Source organism: Lathyrus oleraceus, chromosome 5 (genome assembly GCF_024323335.1).
Source record: "Lathyrus oleraceus cultivar Zhongwan6 chromosome 5, CAAS_Psat_ZW6_1.0, whole genome shotgun sequence".
In the NCBI taxonomy this organism is placed as follows: domain Eukaryota; kingdom Viridiplantae; phylum Streptophyta; class Magnoliopsida; order Fabales; family Fabaceae; genus Lathyrus; species Lathyrus oleraceus.
This window is the reverse complement of record NC_066583.1, coordinates 269,493,309-269,516,226: the sequence shown is the minus strand read 5'-3', so window position 1 is coordinate 269,516,226 and position 22,918 is coordinate 269,493,309. Positions and strand designations below refer to the sequence as shown.

The following is a 22,918-nucleotide window of genomic DNA, read 5'->3' as shown; positions in this document are numbered from 1 at the left end:
ATATCAAAATCTCCTACTATACATTACATAAATTTAGATACAAACTTGGGATTTTAATGTTACTTGTCACATTGCATATCAAATTTCATGCACATAAACAATGACGAGCATTAGGAATCACCTTTCTTATTACATTTCTCACTTATAAATCCCCACTAGTTATAACAGATACATGGCATTTTCCACTCATTGCTTCAATTAGGTTCTCCAAGAGCCAAGTATAAGTTTCTTTAGCTTCATCGCCAACTATTGCACTAGCAAATATATTGTTGTAGTTGTGATGGTTAACACCAGAAAAAATACTAGCATAGTATATATTATTTTCCAATATGCCGCGTAAAAATCCAACTCATCTTCAAATAGAAAGTAATCCAACCGCCATATAGCATCACACCATAATAAATGTTGCACTGTTCCATCCTCTTTAATAATGTATTTCCAATACATCAAATCATCCATAAAACACGTACTCTAAAGATAATCAAGAGCGTCATCCATATATGAGCACTTCCCACCCATATGCCTTAATTGCTCGTTGTACATGTCTCTCCTTGAATATCCTTGGTTTTCATACCCACCGGTTTGGCTGGAAAATAACCCATAAACGTGTGAGGTTTTAATACTAGGTTTTCTCATAGTTACCATTTGGTATTTGTCATATTCACTCATCTTCCTATATGTTGGTAGCACCCACTCATATTTGTCATTAATGAATGTGTGGTTATGAACATCATCAAAAAATTAATATACCATTGTCGATTATTGAAATTGACATGTATTCAGATTCTAGATAAAAAACCACACCTACTAGTCAGTTTATATTCCCTCTTTTGACATCCAGAGTTTTTATATTTTTCATCTCTAATTCCTTCTTGATGGTAAATAAATGTTTGTTGAGTTATTTCACCATTAACATTCCTAAAAACCTTATTATTCCTAGCATAAAATCCACGTAGACAATCATATTTATTGTAAAACATACACCCAACATTGCGATAAGAAAAATGGTACCTCATAATTTCTTCGACAATTAATTCTTTGAAGTTGATTTTCTCTAAATCATCCATATAGTTTGTTTTTGTTTCTTCATCAAATATGCATCCACCACCATCATTTTTGCCCTCTACATCTTCTTCTAAAGTGGAACTTGCAGCTTTTTATCCCTTGACACGACTGAAGTAATGGGAATTTTTGGAAAAAAAGTGGAAGAAGTGAACTAACCTCTCAATGAAGTTCAAGCACAAGAGTTGTTCCCTGAGATTAATATACCTCAGGAACATGGTCCAACCAAACAAGTGAATGATGACGTACATGAGTTGGAAGTTGATTTATTTTGGGAGAAAAAGGTTATCAGGGCAATGAAGGGCGGAATAAATGTTTTGGTAACAATTTAAACAAAACCAGCAAACAAATAATAAATGTTATGTTTTTAATTTTTATAAAGGTTCATTAAATTTGTGTTAATTATTAACTGACAAAACTGCATTCTCTATAACATTTTCCAACCGAAGTTATAAGGAGGGGTTTACGTGTCGACCAAACTCAGTGTACCCTGATGGATCTTGACATTATGGACTGCTATGATTGTGAAATCATCAAATTAGATAGAGAATGGGTGGAGATGTACATGGGGTATGGGTGGTACGAGTATGCTAAGGATGCCAATCTTAAGGCGGGAGATGTTTTGTTATGTCATTACCATTCTCCTTCACAGACGCTGTACATTAGATTGTGGAGACGTCCCCGAAGGAACAACGCTTGAAGAAAAGAAGAATATGAGTATGAGTATGTTAAGGATGCTTGAAGAATACTGTGTCAGATAATGTTGTCTTTTAGAAGTCATAACCTTGTTTAAATTAAAATATAGGCTACTATATTTGTTTGCTTAGGTTTTATGTAAATTATCTAAGTCTTAGTTGTTGGAGAAAACAAATCTCTGATGTACTTCTTTATATAACAGTGTTACCATTGTGTTCTCTTGATAATGTAATGTACCCAATGTTAAAATCTATGTACCTTCTATATTATGTATAGTAAGGAAGTTGTTTTTCTCTTCTACTAAACATAGTAATTTAAATAATCATAGTTTTACTACTATATCGTTTAAAATGTGCTTGATATATATGATAACACAACTAATATCACCTTTTTAGTATAATGTTTACTCACAGTCAAAGTTAAAATTCTTCAAAACTACCTTTATTTTTTGCTCATTGTTGTTTGTCTTGAAGTTACAGAAGAATAAGTTCCAATCCAGAGTTCTTGAGATATTAAATGAAGTTTATATCAATTAACTTACATATAAATTCAATTAGATAAAGAACCATACTATAAAGTGAGTTATCTATTTTTCTTGTATAACATAATTCTAATATCAGTAACCATGGCTAAAACAACCAACATACTTGATTTATATCTTTGATGTTAAAAGAATATTTAACAGAATTTCATTCATTTTTGAAGTTATCAATATAAATAATGTCCATGCTAATGACATAAGCAATACAACTATAAAAATGGTCAATTTCAATTCCAACGCATTGTATTGACAAAACAAAATTAGATAAACATTTCAATCATGGTAAGACATATAATTCTTGTAATAACAAATGCATGGTTTTCATGTAACAATTATATTGAAGTTTATGGATGTATGATATAAACCACCTATAGTATGTACAAATGACACATTTGCATCTTTTACACATGCATCATTAGACTAACATATGTTCATATCAGATTTAGGATCTATTGCAACAAATAACAATAAAGGTATGTAGTCATCAAAGTTCAAGTAGTATGTACAAATGACACATTTTCATTTTTTAAGTGAAGACAACTATTTACTATAAGTGAAGAAAACTATTTACTATAGTGTTTTACTAATAACCAAACCAATACCTTAAGCTCCCATGGTTCTTGCATTTTGCAATAGTACAATAACATTATCAAAATACTTGTTATTATTGTAGTAATTGTAGAATTATGATGCAATCTCACTCCAAAGAGTACATTGAACCAAAGACTTACTGCAGTAAATGAATCCAACAAACATTCAATAAGTTCAATTTATAGTCAGAACAATTTCAAATTGAGAATAATAAGGAAATACCTCGTATCAGTGATAACAAAGACAACTTTGTTTTTGTTGTTCTCAACATTCATTTGAGTCTAAATGATCTCAGTTACTCCTCTAATGAAATCTAAAAAAAAATTAAAATTACCAAGCTAAGAAAGATAAATTTAAAGGAATAAATATGAAAACAACAAAGTTATATGATTAAATTACCAACTAAGAAATCAGGTTGAAACCTCCCCGCAATGATGGATGTCAAACTAATCAATTTCAAATGGTTTAGCGGCATGTCGGGCAAATCAGTAAGTTTTATAGAAGTTGCACCATAACAAATTAACTTAAAACTATGAGTGGTTGCTTTAAAGGAGAAATCATTATTGACAACCTTGAAGTTCTACATGATGTAGGTATTTCTAACTATAAGTGTAGACTTGTGCTTCAAAACCAAATGCGATGGTATAATTACTTGGATCATGTCACCCTAAAAAATCAAATATAAATAACACTCATGAGATGCGAAGACGATTTTCAGGTAATAATGAACTACACATATTGTGTATGTAAAGTGAGATATCATTATACCTTTGCATCAACTAAAACCATTTCCTAATGCTCTTTCTTAGAGACACTTTTGACAGACCATAAATATCTGATCCTAACAACAATATTCCACAAATTTTTGGAGTAATTGATATCCCTAACATCTCCAATTGGGTGTGCCATTAGCTTGGTATGATAACTTGAAACAACAACAAAGATTGAACAAAATTCATGAGATACGAAATTTAATGAGTTTTCCAAAAAAGATTCAACAGAGCATATCGTTAACCAAACAATAATATAAACTAATATGCTGTCATCTTACATATGAAATTCAACATTGAGCAAGTAAAGAAGAAAGACAAATAAATACAGTCGCATATATGAACAACCTTGTCAGCTTTGAACACTTGGGTTTTCCAAAAAAAAAGATTAAACATCTTTCAACATAATGAATACTCGATCATTGAACAATAACAAAGAGTAAAAATCAAAGTTTGAACATAAATTACAACCAGTTGAACAAAGATATAACATAACCGATGGGAAAATAGTAAATATCACCTTCTTGCAACGGCGGTCAGGAACTTCTTCCCATGCTGAATAAAATCGAACAAAAGTTGAAACGACGGTGGAGTTGAGGAAGAAGATGGTGAAATGAAGAATATAATAGAACAAACACTGCAAAGCAGGTGGCTTGGCTCTGGCGGTGGGGTTAGGGGCGGAGGCGGGGTAATGAAGAGGGATATTTTTCAAAATTTTGAGTGTCTTAATATATCGGTAGAGTGTCCTTTGAGTACTTTATGCATGGAGCAAAGTGAAAAGTGAATTTTACGTTGAAACATGGAAACATGCTTTTAAGTTTTGCATGGAAATTTAAAAATATAGTTAAGTATGTTTAAACTGAAATAACCCTCTAATTAGAAAAAAAAATTAACTTGGTTTAAGAAGGGTTTAATGGTAAATTCTAGAGCATATTCTTTTATTAGGTAGATAATAGATACACTTCAATACAATAATCAATGGCATCAATATACAATCCAAAATTTCTATGGTAAGAAAAAGAAAGCATTCTAATAGGCGGTAAACAAAAACCATTTCATAAAGGTTTGACGTGTCGTACCTACTTACTATTTAAATCTATGGTTACAAAAGGTCAATTTTGATATAGTTTCAATTATTTAAAAGTGATGACGAGAAGTAATTTATTCTCAATTCATGATCCTAATTCTAAACTCAAACAAACCTATATACTAGAGGATGTTCTCCCACTCCCCGTGAAATTGCAATCACTATACCGTCTTTTAATTTTGAGATTTTTGTCGATTTGCGTGTATGTATTAATTACTTACTTACATGTTTGTAATTTTTTGGTTATTTGATTATTCAAGGGTTTTATAATTTGTTTGATTTTGAATTGTATTCTGTTTGATTCAATTATGTAGTATTGTACCTTTAGTCCCTTCATTGTTCAATAAATTAGAATGTTGACCCATGTTATTGTGTGCCATTTTTTATCCTTGCAAGTTGGTTTTTTGTCTTTTCATCTAGTTTTGCTTGAATCATAAGTTATAACACTTGAATCAAGGTGTTGAGTTTCTTGATTCGAATCATGTACACTGTGTGACTCAAATCATACAATTTGTGAAAATTGGGTTTTGGCCCTGTGTGATTTGATTTGAATCACAAGATTAACTTGACTTGGATTACAACTTTCCATGAAAGCAAAAATCTGGCTCTGGCATATTTGATTTGAATCATGAAATACAAGTGACTCGAATCACAACATAATATGACTCGAATCATGGTTTGCATTTGACTCAAGTCATGAGTTTGAATAGTGATTCAAATCATAACTTCAAACATCCAAATTTCCATCTTAGATTTAAATAGTTATTTCTTTGATCAAAGATAATAAGAATCTCTCATTACGAACTTTTTCATAATGAAAGAAAGATGAAAATTTTACGCAGATGTCAATTTATCTTTCCCTCTCTAGTGTGTATATTCCTTGCACCCTTATATCTTTCTCTTGTTTGAAGAATAATTTCTCGAGTGTAATTCATGTCAAATTACATCTCCTTTTCGTTACACCTTATGTGCGTAATTTTGTTGTTAAGGAAAATCAAAGAAAATGAGTTGATCAATCTTGTAATGATTCAATTTTGACCAAGCTCGTGACCATCAAGAACCAAGATCCATTTTGCCCAGAAACTTAAGAGGATATTTGCGTGTTCTTCATTCACCAACATCTAAATTACTTATTTTTATCTTGTGAATTTTAGAGAGTGTGTGTATGTGAGATTGTTTTGGCACTGTTCATCATCTTCAACCTTAGTTCTTATCCAGTGTTATGGACCTTATTCTCTAAAGATTGAGTGTTTAAGGGAGACTGGTGGTAGATTAGGGTATCTAATGTTTTTGTGTGAAGTTTGTTGTTTGTAATATGTGCAAGAATCGTTTCTTAAATGCAGTGTAAATACTGTGTTATCTATCAAAAGGAGAGTTTCATTATACTCCATTGAGTACTTTTGCGAAGTCGAGTACAAACTGTTCGTAAGACAGAGTTGGGAGTTGTCTAGCTTTTGTGAAGTCGTGTAAAGACTATTCGTAGACAACGTTAGAAGTTGTCTAATTGAATGCTTAACTAATGGCAATCTCTCAGACAAGATATCGATGGGAACAAGGTGGATTACCACATACGATGACTTGGAGTAGGTTATTGTTGATAGCAAAGTTATTGGATCAAGATCATTGAGGATATTGTGTTTGTTAGTAGTTTGATTATTTGCATCAATAGAGGAACTATCCTGTATGATATTTCGTTGTAATCAAAATGCTTATAACAAACTTAGGAAATAATGGAAGATCGTGATTATTTCCCAATGGTTTTAACACTATTGAAGAGTGGATTAGGCAAAGTGAAGACGAACGTCGAACCACTATATATCTGTGTTCACTCTTCTTTTCTTCCCTCATCTCCTTTAATTTTCTGCATTCATTACTATAACTATTGTATCATTGCATTGTTTGTATGTCATTTATGTTAGATCTTACTTATAGTGATTCAATGTGTAAGTTTAGATATGTGATGCATCAAACCTATTGGATCATCATACATCCAATTATGTTTTGAATGAATTTCTATGTAAATGTTTTAAATCACTTTGTTTAAATCAGCTTTGATTATTTTGTAATTGATTTGCATTAGAAAGAATCATGCCTTTAGTGGTATCTTGTAGTATTCTTATTGGATTAATACATTGAGACGCTTCCAAGTTGTCTTCGTGTGATGTTTTGCTTCTGCGTATTTTAAAATCTTTGATTTCGCTTTATGGGAACTAAAATGTTTTTAAAATTATCTTTTTAGGGACATGTTTATTCAACCCCCCTCTAGACCCTTTGTGTCTATATTCTCACACAACACCTCAAACTTTCATTATTGCCTCTAAACTTTAAATAAGAAGATTGATGTTGTCTCTATGATAATAGGCAACTTGAAATGATATCGTTAGCTCTCTTGTAAGACTTTTAAAAGCAAGCTTTTACACTATACATAACTTCAAGAATAATAATTCAGATCATTAACTCTTTAGTTCTCTTAATCCTAATTGTGCGCAAGTACTTATTAGGTATGATATTTGATACTGACTCCATTGATTTCCAAAAAAACTTGCAAATAAGGGTTATATTTTGTTCCCAACCTCCAAACTTAACGTGTGTTTGAAAAATATTAAAAATACAATAAAAAACACAATGAATCATAAACTATAACAAACCTCCTAAAAATCGCAGTGTTTGAAAACTCTATTCACAATACAAGTTGTTTACCGCACAAGCAAACATATATTTATTGAGTTATATGTTTCATTATTAATCAAATATAATATCTAATATCGACGCCATTGATTTTTATAAAAACTTGCCAATGAGACTTACATTTTTGTCCCTAGCCTTAAAGCTAAACACATGTTTGAAATATACCAAAATCATGATAAAAAAATACAATGAACCAAAAACCATTTATTAAGCATTTAGCCTAAAATATCAAATCATAAATAAAATCAATCTAATTAAACGTTATAATCCAAACCCATGAATGCAAAATATCAATTTTGATATAATTTTAATTATTTAAAAATGATGTCAACAAATAATTTATTCTCAATTCATGATCCTAATTCTAAACTCAAACAAACCTATATACTAGAGGATGTTCTGTCGTTCCCAAAACTTTCATTATTGCCTCCAAATTTAAATATATAAATTCAATATTGTCTCTATGATAATAGACAACTTGAGATGATATTGCCAACTCTCTTTTAAGACTATTTAAAGCCAATTTTTAAACTATATATAACTTTATGAATAACAATTTCGATTATTGCCCCTATAGTTTTCTCAATTGTAAATAAGTTGTTGTGTGCCAAATACTTATGAGGTATACTATTTAATATAAATTTCATTGATTTCTAGAAAAAACTTGTAGCATTTTGTCCTTAACCTCCTTGTGTCTAGAAATACCAAAATCACTGTTAAAAAAGTTCAATAAATCAGAAAATATACAATAAATCTTCTAAAACTTGATATTTGAAAACTCTAAATTCACAATACGAGTTATCTGTCACATCAAACAAATAAATATTTACAGAATTATATATCTCGTTATTAATCAAATATAATATAATAATATTGATGCCATTCATTTTCATATAAACTTCATTAAAACCTACATTTCGTCCCCAACTTAAAATATTAAAGCCCTTCTGAAAAATACCAAAATCATTATAAAAAAACACACTGAATCAAAAACTATTGAGTACTTCATAATTTAGCCTAAAATATCAAATCATAAATAAATTCAATCCAAATCATACATTATAGTAAATTTTTTCATGAAATAAAATAAAGGGACATGAAATGTGATGATAACGAGAATATCTCATCTCACCCATTCATGATGCAACACGACAGTGGCATAGAATAATTTCTCGCTGTACGCGGTTTGGCAAAAAAGCAGAAAGACATGAAAGCCCCTAAGTGCCTATAAAATGACTTCAACGATGCTTTTCTTTCCGTGAATCCAATCTAAACCCAAAAATCTCTAGCCGAAACCCTAAAACCCCCTTCTCCACGCATCGAAACCCTAATTTTCGATTCGCGCTCTTCATCAAGCAACACACAACGCACACTATCTCCTTTTTTTCTTCAGACGCTGGTTTTCTATCATATCCAGGTATCGTATTTTTATCTGTTTACCTCTCTAATTTGTGTGTTCAAATTGTGATGTGGATATGTTCATGGGCGTGATTGGGGTAAGAGATCGCGAATTGGGATGCGAGTTGTTAGGTTTTTCCTTTTCAAGTTTTCGATTCTGTGACGTGAGAAATTTGCTGAGTTATGGATCTGATTGGGCGATGGTTGCGAAAATGCTTTGATCTATTCATCCCAACGTTTTAAGTTATTATTTGTTTGTTAATTGTTGAAAATTGTATGTTGGATTATTTATATGGAAGTTTATGTGTTTCAATATTGGCTCTCTATAGATGTTTCCAATTTTTAAATTGGGTTATACTTGTAAGGATTTTTAAGTTTGATTTTGGTTTGAATCTGATGGTGTTTCCGTTTCTGTAGTTGTCTTATTTTAAAATTTTATTTGATATTTACTATGTCTCGTCTGGAAATATTCCAATATTTGGTTCTAGGATATCTGAAGCAGATCTAATTATTACGTGAATACATAACCTGTCATTCTACCCTACCCTACCCTACCCTACCCTACCCCATGCACATATACAAGTATCTGATCAACGTGTTTTTTTTGCAGGGATATTGAAATATCTTGAAAGATTTGACCTTTTTAAATTGCAAGTACAATGTCTTCTTCCTTGGACATGTCACTTGATGATAGAATTAAGAACAGGACTAACAGAGGCAGAGGCAGAGGACGTGGCAAAGCCCTTTCTGGCCGTGGAAGTGGGACTCTAGGAGGTGGAAGAAGGACTGGTGCTGTTAATGGTAGAAGAATGACTGGTTCTGGTATCGGTGGAAGAGCAACTGGTGCTGTTCGTAGAGGCCCACTTATGGTCAACACTCGCCCATCATCTTATGCTATTGCCAAGGCAAGCTCAAAAAACGTGGATGCTTGCTTATACATGTTCTTGAGATTCTGATATACTATAAATACCCAATAATGAGATGATTCAGTATTATAGAAATTCAAAGAAATTCGAAAGCAAGAGGAACTCCTTTTATTATTTGTTCCGTGGAGAAGCTCATGCTCGACCATTTTGCATAGTTCCATAGTGTCAATTAATATGCATCTATGAGTTGTTTGCTTTTGTTTAGGGGGCATTGCTACAGATCTCTGATATGTGCAGGATTTCATTGGTGGTTCTATTATATTTTCTGAAGGAGATTCATTAGTTGAATTTCAAAATGGAGCTCTTACAAGTAGCACAAAAATCTTAGAACTATAAGTGGGGTTTAAAACACTATCATTCTAATCATTTCCTTAAGATGAGGTGACTTTATCATTCTAAGCTGGTTTGTGTGGACCGGTGTTTTATTGGATCCTCTTGCTAAGTATGGCTCCATGGTGCGAGAATTCAGTAATTTCCCTGTTTCATGGTGTTTTGCAATGGAGCTTTTCGCTTAATATCAGCACCAGAGCTCTGACTTGTAACATTGCAGCTGCTTGAATGCAGTGGGTTGAATTCTTACTCCAATTTGCCATCTTTAACATAGAACACTGATGTTTGACTGTGGGTTTTCATTTGAATATATCACCATGACCGGATCTACTTCATTAATATTGTGTTATTGTTTTAATCTGGGGATTTTCCTGTTCTGATAAATCTTGAAGAAGTAAATAACTTTTTTGGTCATAATCTGACGTGTTCTTCTGCCATTCTGGATACTGTTCTCTTTGCTTTGGCCAGTCTATTCGCAGAACCAAGCCTTTTCCATGGCAGAGTGATTTGCTTGAGGATAGTCTTAGAGCTGCTGGGATTCAAGGAGTAGAAGCTGAAACCAAGTTGTATGTTTCCAACTTGGACAGAGGAGTAACCAATGAAGACATAAGGGTATATATTATGTCCTATCATCATATGCTTCATTCTTAGCCACTGTTTCTATTCAACCTCTCTGGAAGTTTTCTTGAAACTTGATTTGCTACTCAGGAGCTTTTCTCTGAGCTTGGAGACTTGAAGCGCTATGCTGTTCATTATGAGAAAAATGGACACCCAACTGTAAGTATTTGATATTGTATTTAAATTCATGTCATTTTGTTGCCTACTCATGATCAAACCATTTTCATATATGCTTTGAGGTCTTCTATAAGAGCCATCTGTTTTACTTTTTAGTTTATAATTTTCAATGAGGTGGTTTTGTTTTTGCAAGGAGGGACTGGGCTGTAGTTTTTTACATTCCAGGTGTCTGTTTGTTTAGCTGTTGCCCTTCAACTTTTTTTTAAATCTCAATGTTTCACTATGTAACAGGGATCAGCTGAAGTGGTCTATAATAGAAGAAGTGATGCTTTTGCCGCTTTAAAACGATATAACAATGTACTTTTGGATGGAAAGCCCATGAAAATTGAGATTGTTGGAGCAAAATCAGAATTGCCTGTTACTGCACGTGTGAATGTCACTGGGATGAATGGACAGAGGAAGAGGACAGTTGTAATGACGTAAGTTGACTAATTTAAGCAATGAGAGGAAACTTTTCTATGATATGATTCTGTCACTTCCTATACATCTGCTGTTTACTTGGTACATATTTGTTTGTGACAATGTTGGCAATTGTGGAGAGTGGAGAATAGTGGGTTGTTTAAATTATGCTATGTAAAAGTGCTGTTGCACTGTAGATAGGCATTTGACTACGTTTTGTACTCAATAGCAAATTGCGGAACGATAGTGGTTAGTCCAAATTTGGCTAAGCTAGTGGTATAGGGCTGCTATACTGGCATTTATCAACATTGATTTGTGAATGGTGACAATTGATGTCCATATTCATAATTGGGAGCTAGCGTCAAATATTTTTCTTCTAATGGTTCAAAGTTCTGTTGAATGAAGTCTTAATCACTCGCATTTTTGTTTGGTGTGTTGCAGGCCTAGAGGTGGTCGAGGTGGAGGTCCTGCTGTGGTAAATCGTGGTGCTGCGTAAGTATTTTATGTCTATTGTATATTTACTGTATCATGTGTATATAAAATATATTAGATAATAATGTTCAGAGGTGTCTTAATATTCTTTCAGATAAAGTGCTTTTTTATTATGGAATTGCTTTCAGTTAAGGGTTAAAAACATTCTAACTGTCACTTTTCAAATCTTACATAAAATCATTTAAAATCTTACACTTTTCAAATGTACAAGATTTAGATTTTTTAGTTCTGTTTTGAAGCTGTATCTGTGTAAGTTGCTGTTGAATGTAGGGTTTAGTCTCATTTTACTTCATTTTCATATGGATTCAGCTGTCGACCTGGTGATTATTCTTTGTGGGCTCTGCCTTTTCTCTCATGAAGCTTGCTATTGTATTGTTGTGTCCTTATAATGCACGTCCATTTTTCACAATGAAGTTGCTTATTGATGATGTCTATATTGTTGTTGCATCCTCATAATGCACATCCATTTTTCACAATGAAGTTGCTTACGGATGACCTCTTTATTTTTTGATTTACAGTTGGGGACGTCGAGGTGGCTCAAGGGGTGGTAGTGGCAGTGGACGTGGCCGTGGCCGAGGCCGTCCTGGTAGGGGTGGAGGTCGAGGACGTGGAAGAAAGGATGGAGTTGAAAAGTCAGCTGAGCAACTTGACAAGGAACTGGAGACCTATCATGCAGAGGCTATGAACATCTCATGATCTGGCAATCAGCAAGTTTGAGTCAAAAATTTGCTATTGGCTTCCTTGTACAGAAGCTGTTTTTCTTTGGCTTTAACTTGAATGCACTTCGCTTTGATGTTAAATATGCCATTGTATTTTGACTGCGTTGAAACTTGCTATGGCCTGAATGATTAATTGGGTGATTTTGAAGTTGCCATATCATATATTATAGTTGTTTTTGTCTATTATTGTTATGTTATTTAATAATTGTTTTGGTTGGAATTCAAACTGTGTTCTGTTATAGTTTGTTTCACTGCCTGGATGCTTGTTACAACGTTTTGAAAGTTGTTTCTGTTGCTAAAACCAATACACAATTCTTCCATCTAGGGATGTCAATGGGACATGGGGCGTGGTGTGGGGGCGGATTGTTAAAAAATATAATTCAAGTCAGCGCAATAGATTGCATTAATCTATTTGTAAAAGGTGCAACGATCGTAAAAAGAATTACACACAGGAGAGGATGAAAGATTTCAAAGTTTTGTATCACATTCATTTATGTGTTGATGTTGATATTGATAATTTAGAGAAAGATTGGTAATCGCACATCCTCGAAGCAAGCTTAGAAAATTTTGGAGAAAAGTTATGTAGGAGTTGATAAGAAGAATTGTGACAAGTAGTGCAATCAGGTGGAGAAAAGTTATGTAGGAGTTGATAAGAAGAATTATGACAAGTAGTGCAATCTGGAGAAAAGTTATGTAGGAGTTGATAAGAAGAATTGTGATAAGTAGTGCAATCAGGTGGAGAAAAGTTATGTAGGAGTTGATAAGAAGAATTATGACAAGTAGTGCAATCAGGTGAAAGATGTTGTTTGGTTATCAAGATGTTTTTGAAGGGATCAAGAATTACACAAAGAGGATGGAAGATTTTAAAGTTTTGTATCACATTCATTAATGTGTTGATGTTGATAATTTAGAGAAAGATGGGTGATTGCGCATCCTCGAAGCAAGCTTATAAAATTTTGGAGAAAAATTATGTAGGAGTTGATAAGACAAAAATTGTGAGGTTACAAACTCACAAAAGGTACCAGGACTTAATTCAAATGGAGGAGAAAGAAATCATTAATGAATTTATTATAAAATTACAAGATTTATGAATCAAGTGAAAGCGTATGGAGAGACAGTCATTGAGTAATGTGGTTGGTAAAATCTTGGGACCATTGACGTCAAGATTTGATAATGTAGTGATTGCCATTGAAGAGTCCAAGGATCTTCCAACTATGTGTAAAGAAGAGTTGCAAAGTTCTCTTGAGGCTCATGAGCAGAGAATGAATGAAAAGAATGTTGACAAAGTAAAGGTTGAGATTGTTTTGCAAGCTCTTTTTGTTGGAAAGGACAAGAAAGTGAAGAGAAATTGGTCCATAAGTAGTGGTAGAAGAACTACCAAGACAATGGTGGGAGAAACTCTTAAAATTCCAATAATTCAACATTTCGAAACGGTGAAAGCAACGATAACAAATGTGGTGTATCAAACAATTACAAGGGTGGCAACAATAGAGGAAGAGGACGAAGATGGAGAAATGACAAGAGCAATGTTCAATGGTATAATTGCCAAATGTTTGGACATTTTTCTCGTGAATGTCATGCCAACAAGAATGATCCATAAGGATTTGTTTGATTATCAAGATGTTCTTGAAGTGATCAAGAACAATGTTAATCCACTTGTAGAAGTTGCAACAGTTACAAAAAAAATTACACACAAAAAGGAGAAGAAGGAAGATTTCAAAGTTTTGTATCTCATTCATCAATCTGTTAATGCTGATAACTTTGAAAAGGTTGGTGATTGCACATCCTCAAAGCAAGCTCAGAAAATCTTGGAGAAAAGTTATGCAGGAGTTGATAAGGAAAAAGTGACGAGGTCACAAACTCACAAGAGGCAGCCGTAGTTGATTCAAATGGAGGAGAAAGAAATTATTAATGAATTTACAACAAGAATCACAAAATTGTTGAATAATGTGAAAGCGTGTGGGGAGACAATCACTGAGTAGTATGTGGTTGGTAAAATCTTAAGATCATTGACGTCAAGATTGAATAACGTAGTGGTTGCCATTGAACAATCCAATGATCTTTCAATTATGAACAAATAAGAATTACAAAGTTCTCTTGAGGCTCATGAACAGATAATGAAGGAGCTGAATGTTGACAAAGTAAAGGTTTAGATTGCTTTGCAAGCTCGTTTTGTTGAAAAGGACAAGAAAGTGAATGGAAAGTGGTCCATGAGTAGAGGTAGAAGAAACTACCACAACAATGGTGGAAGAGACTCTCAATTACAATAATTCACCACTCCAAAAGGGTGAAAGCAATGACAACAAAGGTGGTGGATCAAACAATTATAAAGGTGGTAACAATAAAGGAAGAGGAGGAAGATGAAGAAATGACAAAAGCAATGTTCAATGTTATAATTGTCAAAAGCTTGGATATTTTGCTCGCGATTGTCATGCCAACAAGAATGATCCTCAAGAAGATGAAACAAACTTTGCAAGGCAAGAAGATGATGAGAGCACACTATTAATGGTGATTGCTGAAGCAAAAAGCAATGCAAAAAATGCAGCCAAAATCGGGTACAATCGCTTGAAAACGTGATGGTGACCATATTAGAAGACACATGATGCAGCGATCAATGGTACCTTGAGACTGAGTGTTCAACGCACATGATAGAAAGGAATGATTGGTCAGTTAAGATCAATCAAGCGTTGAAGAACAAGGTGAAATTCACGAATGATAACACACTTGTAGCAAATTGGCGACGTATCAATCAAGAGGAAGAATTGTGAGCATTCCTTGATTAAAGATGTGCTGCATATTCCGAGAATCAAATGTAATCTTTTAAACATTAACCAATTGCTTGAAAGTAATTATAGGATTCACATGGAAAAGAAAATTCTAAAAGTTATGGATGCAAATATGAGTTTGATCCTAAAGGCCATTAGCGTTCAAACAGACATTATGTGTCCGTTTGTCCGTTTTTTTATTGCACTAACGCGTGAAATATTAACAATGTCTTTATATATAAGTTTGATTTTAATGTAAACTATTTATATGATGAAGATACATATTAAGTTTTTTTTTGTAATATGTAATATTCGCCATTAAATTTTCTTTGAATGGAGAAAATCACATTGCGACGTGATTTTATTCAACCATTTTTTCCAAGCAAATCAATAATGTGAGTGAAATAATTTGGTGGTTAGGAATATCATATTATAGAAAAAGAAAATAGGTTACACCAAAATTAAATTTTATCTTTATATATTGCTATATATTGTTCAAAATCATAAGAAGATTTAGATAAAATAAGAAAATAAATATTTCTCACAGTTTATTAAGCAAATAAATATATACATTAACAGAGACATTAAGTGACATTATTGCTTAATAAGAAGGTCAGCCATGGAATCGAAATCAGATCTCTCTCTCGTTTTACTGCAAAATAAGTGAATTAAATTTTAGTAGTCAACAATATATCATAATCTAGTGAGTACACACCAAGTGTTACATTGAAAAAGTATAGTTGCACGATTAAATATAATAGATAAATACCTAAGTTTGTGACAACAAAATTTCTTTAAAAATTATATTTTTGGTAAACTCCTCTTCTCCCCCCTCTACTTTTCCGTCTTTAATTAGCACTCTTGTTGTATCTCGCGAAACACCTCTTGATAAAGCAACATACAATTGTCCGTGACTGAAAATATGACGTGGAAGATAAATTCTAACATTTGGAATTGTTTGTCCTTGTGATTTATTATAGTGATTGCAAAACTTAGTTTGACATGACTCTGTTTTTTAATAAGCACAAAAGGAAGTCCCGCACCTTCAGTGGTTTTGAGCTTAATTCTTGGCAAGAAAGCTCATTTTCCACCGCTGTGGCCTGTAAGTATTTCAACATCAAGAAAATTCATAAAAACATAACAACTTTGTCCCATTACACAACCCAAATTTGGGGTCTATGTTCACAACAACATCAGCGGAGCCCCTATTTTTATCTTTAGAATATATGGTGGTAAAGTACCAGAGGCAATTGTGTGTAACTCTTCCTGTTGATATAGATTATGAGTATCACCCTCAACCTCATCAAAAGATAACAAAATATGTTCATCTCTAGGGAACTTATTAATAATCATGTCATTCAACATATGTATATCACAATTTTTGGGAGTAAGTATGTCTCTCTCCATCATATATGAAGCTTCCCATCCATGGTTTTATAATTGGTGAAATGTATGTTGTAATAAGATTTTTTATGGAGTTTTCTCCTTCCCATTGTATTATAATTTCAGCAGGCATCCTGTCATCCTTTTTTAGCAGGTTCATTGCCATCTCCAATCCTCATCAGAAACTGTGCAAAGTCGTGTTCATGAATTGATCACACATTTTGGCGCAAATGTAAGATCTTTGTGGTGGCCCATAATTGAGACCTAACAATACACGTTGAAATTATTTGTCCTCAACTTCCCTTTTCAATAGCAGGAAGCACTTGACAAAAATCTCCTCCCATGATCATTATTTTTCCACCAAATGGAGCATTGATATTCAAAATATCTTGCAGTGATCGATCTAATGCTTCTACACAATATATATTTATCATGGGTGCTTCATCCCAAATGATAACATTGGTTATTATAATGAGTTTTTCAAGGTCACAATTCTTTGTTATTTTGCAAATTGAAAGGGGCTTTATATCAATGGGGATCCCAAATCGAGAGTGTGTAGTTATACCACCAGGTAATAATGTAGCAACTATGTTTGAGGAAGCTGTTGCTAAGACAATTTCACTATTACGCCTCAATTTACCATTATAGTTTGAAAAAGGAATGTTTTACCCGTCCCTCCAGGACCATCAACAAATTATTTTTGTCTTTGTTTTTGGAGGATGGCGTACATAATTGTATTGTAAGCACTCATCTGATCATTATTTAACTTCTCAACAGATTGAATGTCTTAATTTGGAATTTAGACTGATAACTCTTCCTGAATAATTGTTGGCACTCCCGCGACTTCATTTGTTTCCATTGTTTACATTGGAAGATCATAGTTTTTGATTAGTTTTCCGTCTAGCAGCATAAGATCCCTCAATTCCCTCAATAACATTTTTTAAAAGTTATCTCCCACAATAATATTTGTCATTTGATAATGCTCCACCAGATAGGGATAAAACTCATTAAATATTCCTCTAACAACAGCTAGTTCACAAAAGATTAATATAGCCACAAAAACCTTTGTAAAGCGTATGGCATATGCATATTTGATGTCACAAGCATAAATTCACGAATACTATTGTCACTCTCTAATAATCCCCAATCCTCAGCTGCTTTTTTGAACGTGAAAAAATATGCACCGTTATGTGTAAGAAGGCATTCCCAGCTTGTTGGATCTCTTAAATGAGACTACAAAACACATAAATAAAATTTCTCACCTGCTGAAGGAGATGTTGTATAGATTCGACCAATAACTTTTTGTTTTGTCTGTCTTCATTGCCATTTCTTGATCCCTTTTAGCCAACAATAATGCTCTGGAATCTCTTTGTACAAATAATTCATAGCATGTGGATCCATTTGGTTTAGTGCAAAGAATTCAGTGAGCATGGTTATTGCGTTTTGGTTATCATTTAGTACATCTGTGATTCTTTGATGATTATACAACCACACTTGATGATGATTTGGCAAGTGGATTTGTAGTCTTTCAACTGAGGGATATAACTTGTAAAGTGTGAATTTAAATATTTTCCACTATGCCTCTGGAGCACAAATCCATCTTGCATCAACGTATTATTGAATCTCATCCATACCTATACCTCTATGAACTTCCATTGCAACTCAATTAGGACCTTCGTAAACATATTTATACAAATATTTAATGCTTTTGATGCTATTGTAAATCTCAACATTCATGTGACAATCGTACATCAACAACAACCATGGATTATAACGAACCACCCATCTATTATCAACAAACTTATTTCTATTCAAAAAAATGGGATCACTAAACTTTCTTTAATACTCATGATATGAGTCATTTCCCTGACGCGTCTCTTCACAAAAGTCTTTTGGATATATTTTTTTACAATGAGCATTCTGCATACATGGAGAGTTTTGATTCAATACTCCACATGGACCATGGATCATGTGTTTTAATACCACTTCATACAATTCTGATTCAAATTCATGTCGTGGCATTTCTGCTTTCACCACACTATCATACTCTTCAGGTTCCCGTAACTTGTCATCAGTATCCAAGATGAGTAGCATATGCACATGTGGTAGTCCATGTTTTTGAAATTCTGTTACATACATATAGCTTTTAACTCTCCCTAAGACTGTTGGTGTAAGCCCTAGAGACCAATACTTTTGTTACTTGTATCAAATTATTTATTTATAATAAAATGTTTTTTCTTTATGATGTTTAATAAAGTCCCTAGAATAGCTAGTCCGTTTAATGTATCAAGTATGACTTGATCATGAGATCCCATTAAACATAAGAACACTATTCTTATAGTATCTGTAGTCGATCTTTGTTGTAAAGTGGGATAACATTAAAGTATTTAGACTATTATGTATATAGACTGATGATCACATCTCATGGATCATGGATAAAGAGTTATCAAGTCTTAAACATATGTATGAATATTAGGAGTAATATTTATACTAGATTGACCCGCTATGAGAATACTACATAAAATGTTATGCAAAGTGTCATAAGTTATTCTCATGGTGATAGTGGTGTATACCACCCTTCGACCTGAAACCAATATGGACCCTAGATGTAGAGTAGAGTGCTTTATTGCTGATCAAACATTGTCCGTAATTGGATGACCATAAAGATAAATAATGGGTACTCCACGAAGCATATTGAGGGATATGAGTGACCTAGATGAAATTTTCCAATCACGCGTAACATGTTAAATGTCTAAGGGCCCAATATTGAACTGGACAAGGATGACACGATCTATATCTTGTGTTCAATATAGACATAAGGGCAAAAGGGTAATTGTACACACAAGTATTATCACAAAAAGGATTTTGTCAGATCACATGACAATTTTGTGTCTTGAGTAGTAGTGATGTGTTGTTAGATACCGCTCACTGTTTATTATGTTAAATACGTGATTTAGTATAATTGTCAATATCGCAAAAACCTACAGGGTCACACACAAATGGACGGATTGATGAGAGACAGAGTAAATAAGGAACATCGTAAGTTACAATGCACTTAAGTGAATTGTAGAACATCGTAAGGTACAACACACTTAAGTGGAATACGAAATATGGTAAGGTACTGTAGCGGTGTATTCGTCGCTATATGATTTATCGATTAAACCATGAGCAAAGCATACAATGAAATTTCGAGTCGCCACCGCACTTTTATTTATCCAAAGGACTGGCTAAAAAGCGAACAAAAGCCTAAGAAGTTTTACACGTAGAAAACTAATAAAAAGATCAGAGAGTCTGGGTAAGGGGTAAATTACGCAATGGGAAGGTGTTAGGCACCCACTACGTCCTAGGTACTCCTAGGGAGCCCTTTTCACACTTGTTGTACAAAATTGTTATTTGTTATGACATGAACATTGTGCAAACATGATTGGGATGATGAGAAAAGAATATACAATTTTTATTGGGTTATTGGGTTTGAACGGATGAACCCGCTGCCTACGTACCTTCCATCAAAGGTAAGGATCAAAACGCCGTAGTTCGGCTAAAAGATTTCCAAAAGTTGGTGGATTCAGTTTTAAACACAAGCACTGAGGCTTTTCATTATCAATGGGAGAAAACTCGACCAAGAAACAACATCCACCATGCGAGGATAGCTTCGACGTACTAGAGGGGTTAGCCCTGTTTTCAGTACGGAAGTCTTACTGTCGACTCACTAAGGATAGGTAAGATTTACATCAACCACAATGATAATTGAAACCTATGGCTAATGCATGAAAAGATTAACAATGGACAGAGCCAAAACAAGTGAATGAGTGAAATTAATTGATTGTGATTTGTGAAAATGAAGTCAAAGTATGATTAAGATTGATTCAAAAGAAGTATTATGAAAATGGAGTTTGAAAAAAAAAGTCAAGGACTTGGGGTCCAGGTTTTTAGTTAGAAAACATGAAGATGTTTGCACAACATCTATGTCAAGTTTGAAATCAATGTGTGAAAAGGTTTAGGACACAATGAGGATGAATGGATGAGATGGATTGTAAAACTTCTCAGGAGGTTCACTTCTTGAAATCATATAGCAGATGATTCAAGTGTGTCCTTTGGAATAGCAATGGATAATAATAAACAAATAAAGAAGAAAGTCAATAAAAGCGGATATCGGATGCCAATCAATGGGCTTATACCAATCTCCTAAAATAAAACTGGATATCAGATGCCACTCAATGGTCTTACACTAATCTCCTCAAACAAAGAAGTAAAAGGTGGATACCGGATACCAATAGATGGATTTACACCAGTCTCCTAAAACAGAAATGGATATCAGAGGCCACTCAATGGTCTTACACTAATCTCCTCAAAAGAAAAACAAGAATGAAATATGGAAGTCAACTGCCAATCTGTCTGGACTTAGGTTAACTCCACAGATGCTCATAGGAAAACCAATGCCACATTACAGGGACTTACAATGGATCTTCACATACAAGAACAAAAGCAACAAATGATCACAGAAAGCAAATGCCAACTTACAGGGACTTATAATTGTATCCTCACATACAAACAAACAAAGTAACAAATGATCATAGGAAAGAAAATGCCAACTTGCAGGGACTTACAGTTGCAACCTCACGTACAATCAAATGCATCAAGCAAAGATAAGATGAGTGGCCAAGGTGATGGTCTTATACTCACTTCCATATCATAGGAGCAATGGCCAATGAATGGTCTTACAATTGTCCTCAATGGGTAAACAACAATGATAAGTCACAAAGACAAATGAGATGATTATGCATTGATGAGCAATAAATGATGATAAATGCATAGAGCATACAAGCAAGCATGTGCATATGAAGTAAGCAATCAATCAATCAATATCAAACAGCACACTCTATAGCCAAACAAGGAGGCTCACACAAGAGGGTTAGGCACTGAGGCCAACTGGAATAGGGTAAAAGATTGCTCTTAACCTTGCCATTGAGAGGCTAAGGTGAAGCAGATGAAAGGAGATGAGGGGTGTGCCTCATTGCTCTTATCCCTGATCAGGGAGAGCATTTCAGAAAGTGTGGGAGTTCAGAAAGTAGGAACTCTCTCCACATTATTGACTCGATAGATCTTGGGTTTTGATCTCAATGCTACAACCATGTAATGGGAGCAAGGAGAAGACTCACTGAATAGTAGGGGATAGGTTGCTTATCCCTTTGATCTACCAATTGCCTTACTTGAAGGACTTTTCCTGCTTGGGACAATTTTAAACACACACAAGCATTGCCTCTTAAGGAGGACTTCAGACAGTTTGCCCGGCCAAATAACAAGCCGGGTCTCCAGACTACATGAAGAGAGAGGGATTACCTCAAAGCAAATTGCTAAATAGCAAAGCAAGCAAGTTCAAAGAACTTAAGCAACTAATGGTACCTGAAATAGTCAAACAAATCAGTACACAGTTCAACAGTTAAAATCAGAAGGAATGGACTCAACAGTTAAATCAGAGGAACCAATGTGCAAAGCATAAGACTCAAGTCACATGAGTCACACCTACAAAACAAAGGTTAGTACATGATATATAATCAAGCTCAAACAAAATTGGATGGTTTCTTTGAAGCACTATGCTTAACCTGAAACAAATGAACTCAACATAAGCCAAGAGACCACTAGGGCAAGCCTAGGGTCAAAAACAAATGATAAAAGTCAAAACAGCAAATGAAAGTCAACCAAAGTCAAGTTCAAACATTTAAGAAGCAAGCACAATTGGTTTCAAATTCATAACATGCATCATCATCATTTTATAGACCAAAGAAGTCAAAACATGGCAAGAGGGAGCACACAAAAGGTCAACAGCAAGACCAAGCTCAAACCCAAACATAATCAATTCCAAAAATTATGAAATAATTCACACTCAATCACAATCCATAACATAGCATGCATATTAAATTTCAGCTCAATTGGATCATGGGAAGATGGTCAATTAAAATCAGGAAGTCAACACATTTTCAAATGTGCACAAAGAAGTCAACAAAACATGTGTCATCTTCAAAAAATCATAACAAAATGAAAACAGATGAGAAATGAATGGGATCAACACCAATGAAAAGCTCAAGATGTCTAGTATGCACATGTAAAATTTCATGATCAACCAATAAGATATGAGAATTTCACCAGGGATTTGGCAACATGTATCACATGAAGTCAACATTTGACTAGGCAGGGAAGAAAATTCTCAAACAAATTGGAAATGGCACAATTAATTCCAGGAAAATTCACACATCAACTAGACATGTAAGAGAAGGA

General features: G+C 33.8%; 1 protein-coding gene across 1 annotated transcript; it reads left to right on the top strand.

Moving 5' to 3' along the window:
* The first annotated feature begins 8,670 nt into the window (after nt 1–8,670).
* Nucleotides 8,671–12,680, top strand: LOC127083799 (THO complex subunit 4D). Its single transcript, XM_051024137.1, has 7 exons — nt 8,671–8,852; nt 9,444–9,738; nt 10,558–10,701; nt 10,798–10,866; nt 11,116–11,303; nt 11,725–11,775; nt 12,294–12,680. The coding sequence occupies exons 2-7, from the start codon at nt 9,493–9,495 to the stop codon at nt 12,469–12,471; spliced, it is 876 nt and encodes a 291-aa protein (XP_050880094.1). The 5' UTR covers nt 8,671–8,852; nt 9,444–9,492; the 3' UTR covers nt 12,472–12,680.
* The last annotated feature ends 10,238 nt before the right edge of the window (nt 12,681–22,918 follow it).

What these genes read in the sequence shown, in the direction of transcription:
- LOC127083799 (XM_051024137.1), top strand. Translation starts at nt 9,493, where the DNA reads ATGTCTTCTTCCTTGGACATGTCACTTGATGATAGAATTAAGAACAGG. An exon ending in TAACCAATGAAGACATAAGG is followed by an intron (nt 10,702 to 10,797) that starts GTATATATTATG and finishes TTTGCTACTCAG; the next exon opens with GAGCTTTTCTCTGAGCTTGG. An exon ending in AAGAGGACAGTTGTAATGAC is followed by an intron (nt 11,304 to 11,724) that starts GTAAGTTGACTA and finishes GGTGTGTTGCAG; the next exon opens with GCCTAGAGGTGGTCGAGGTG.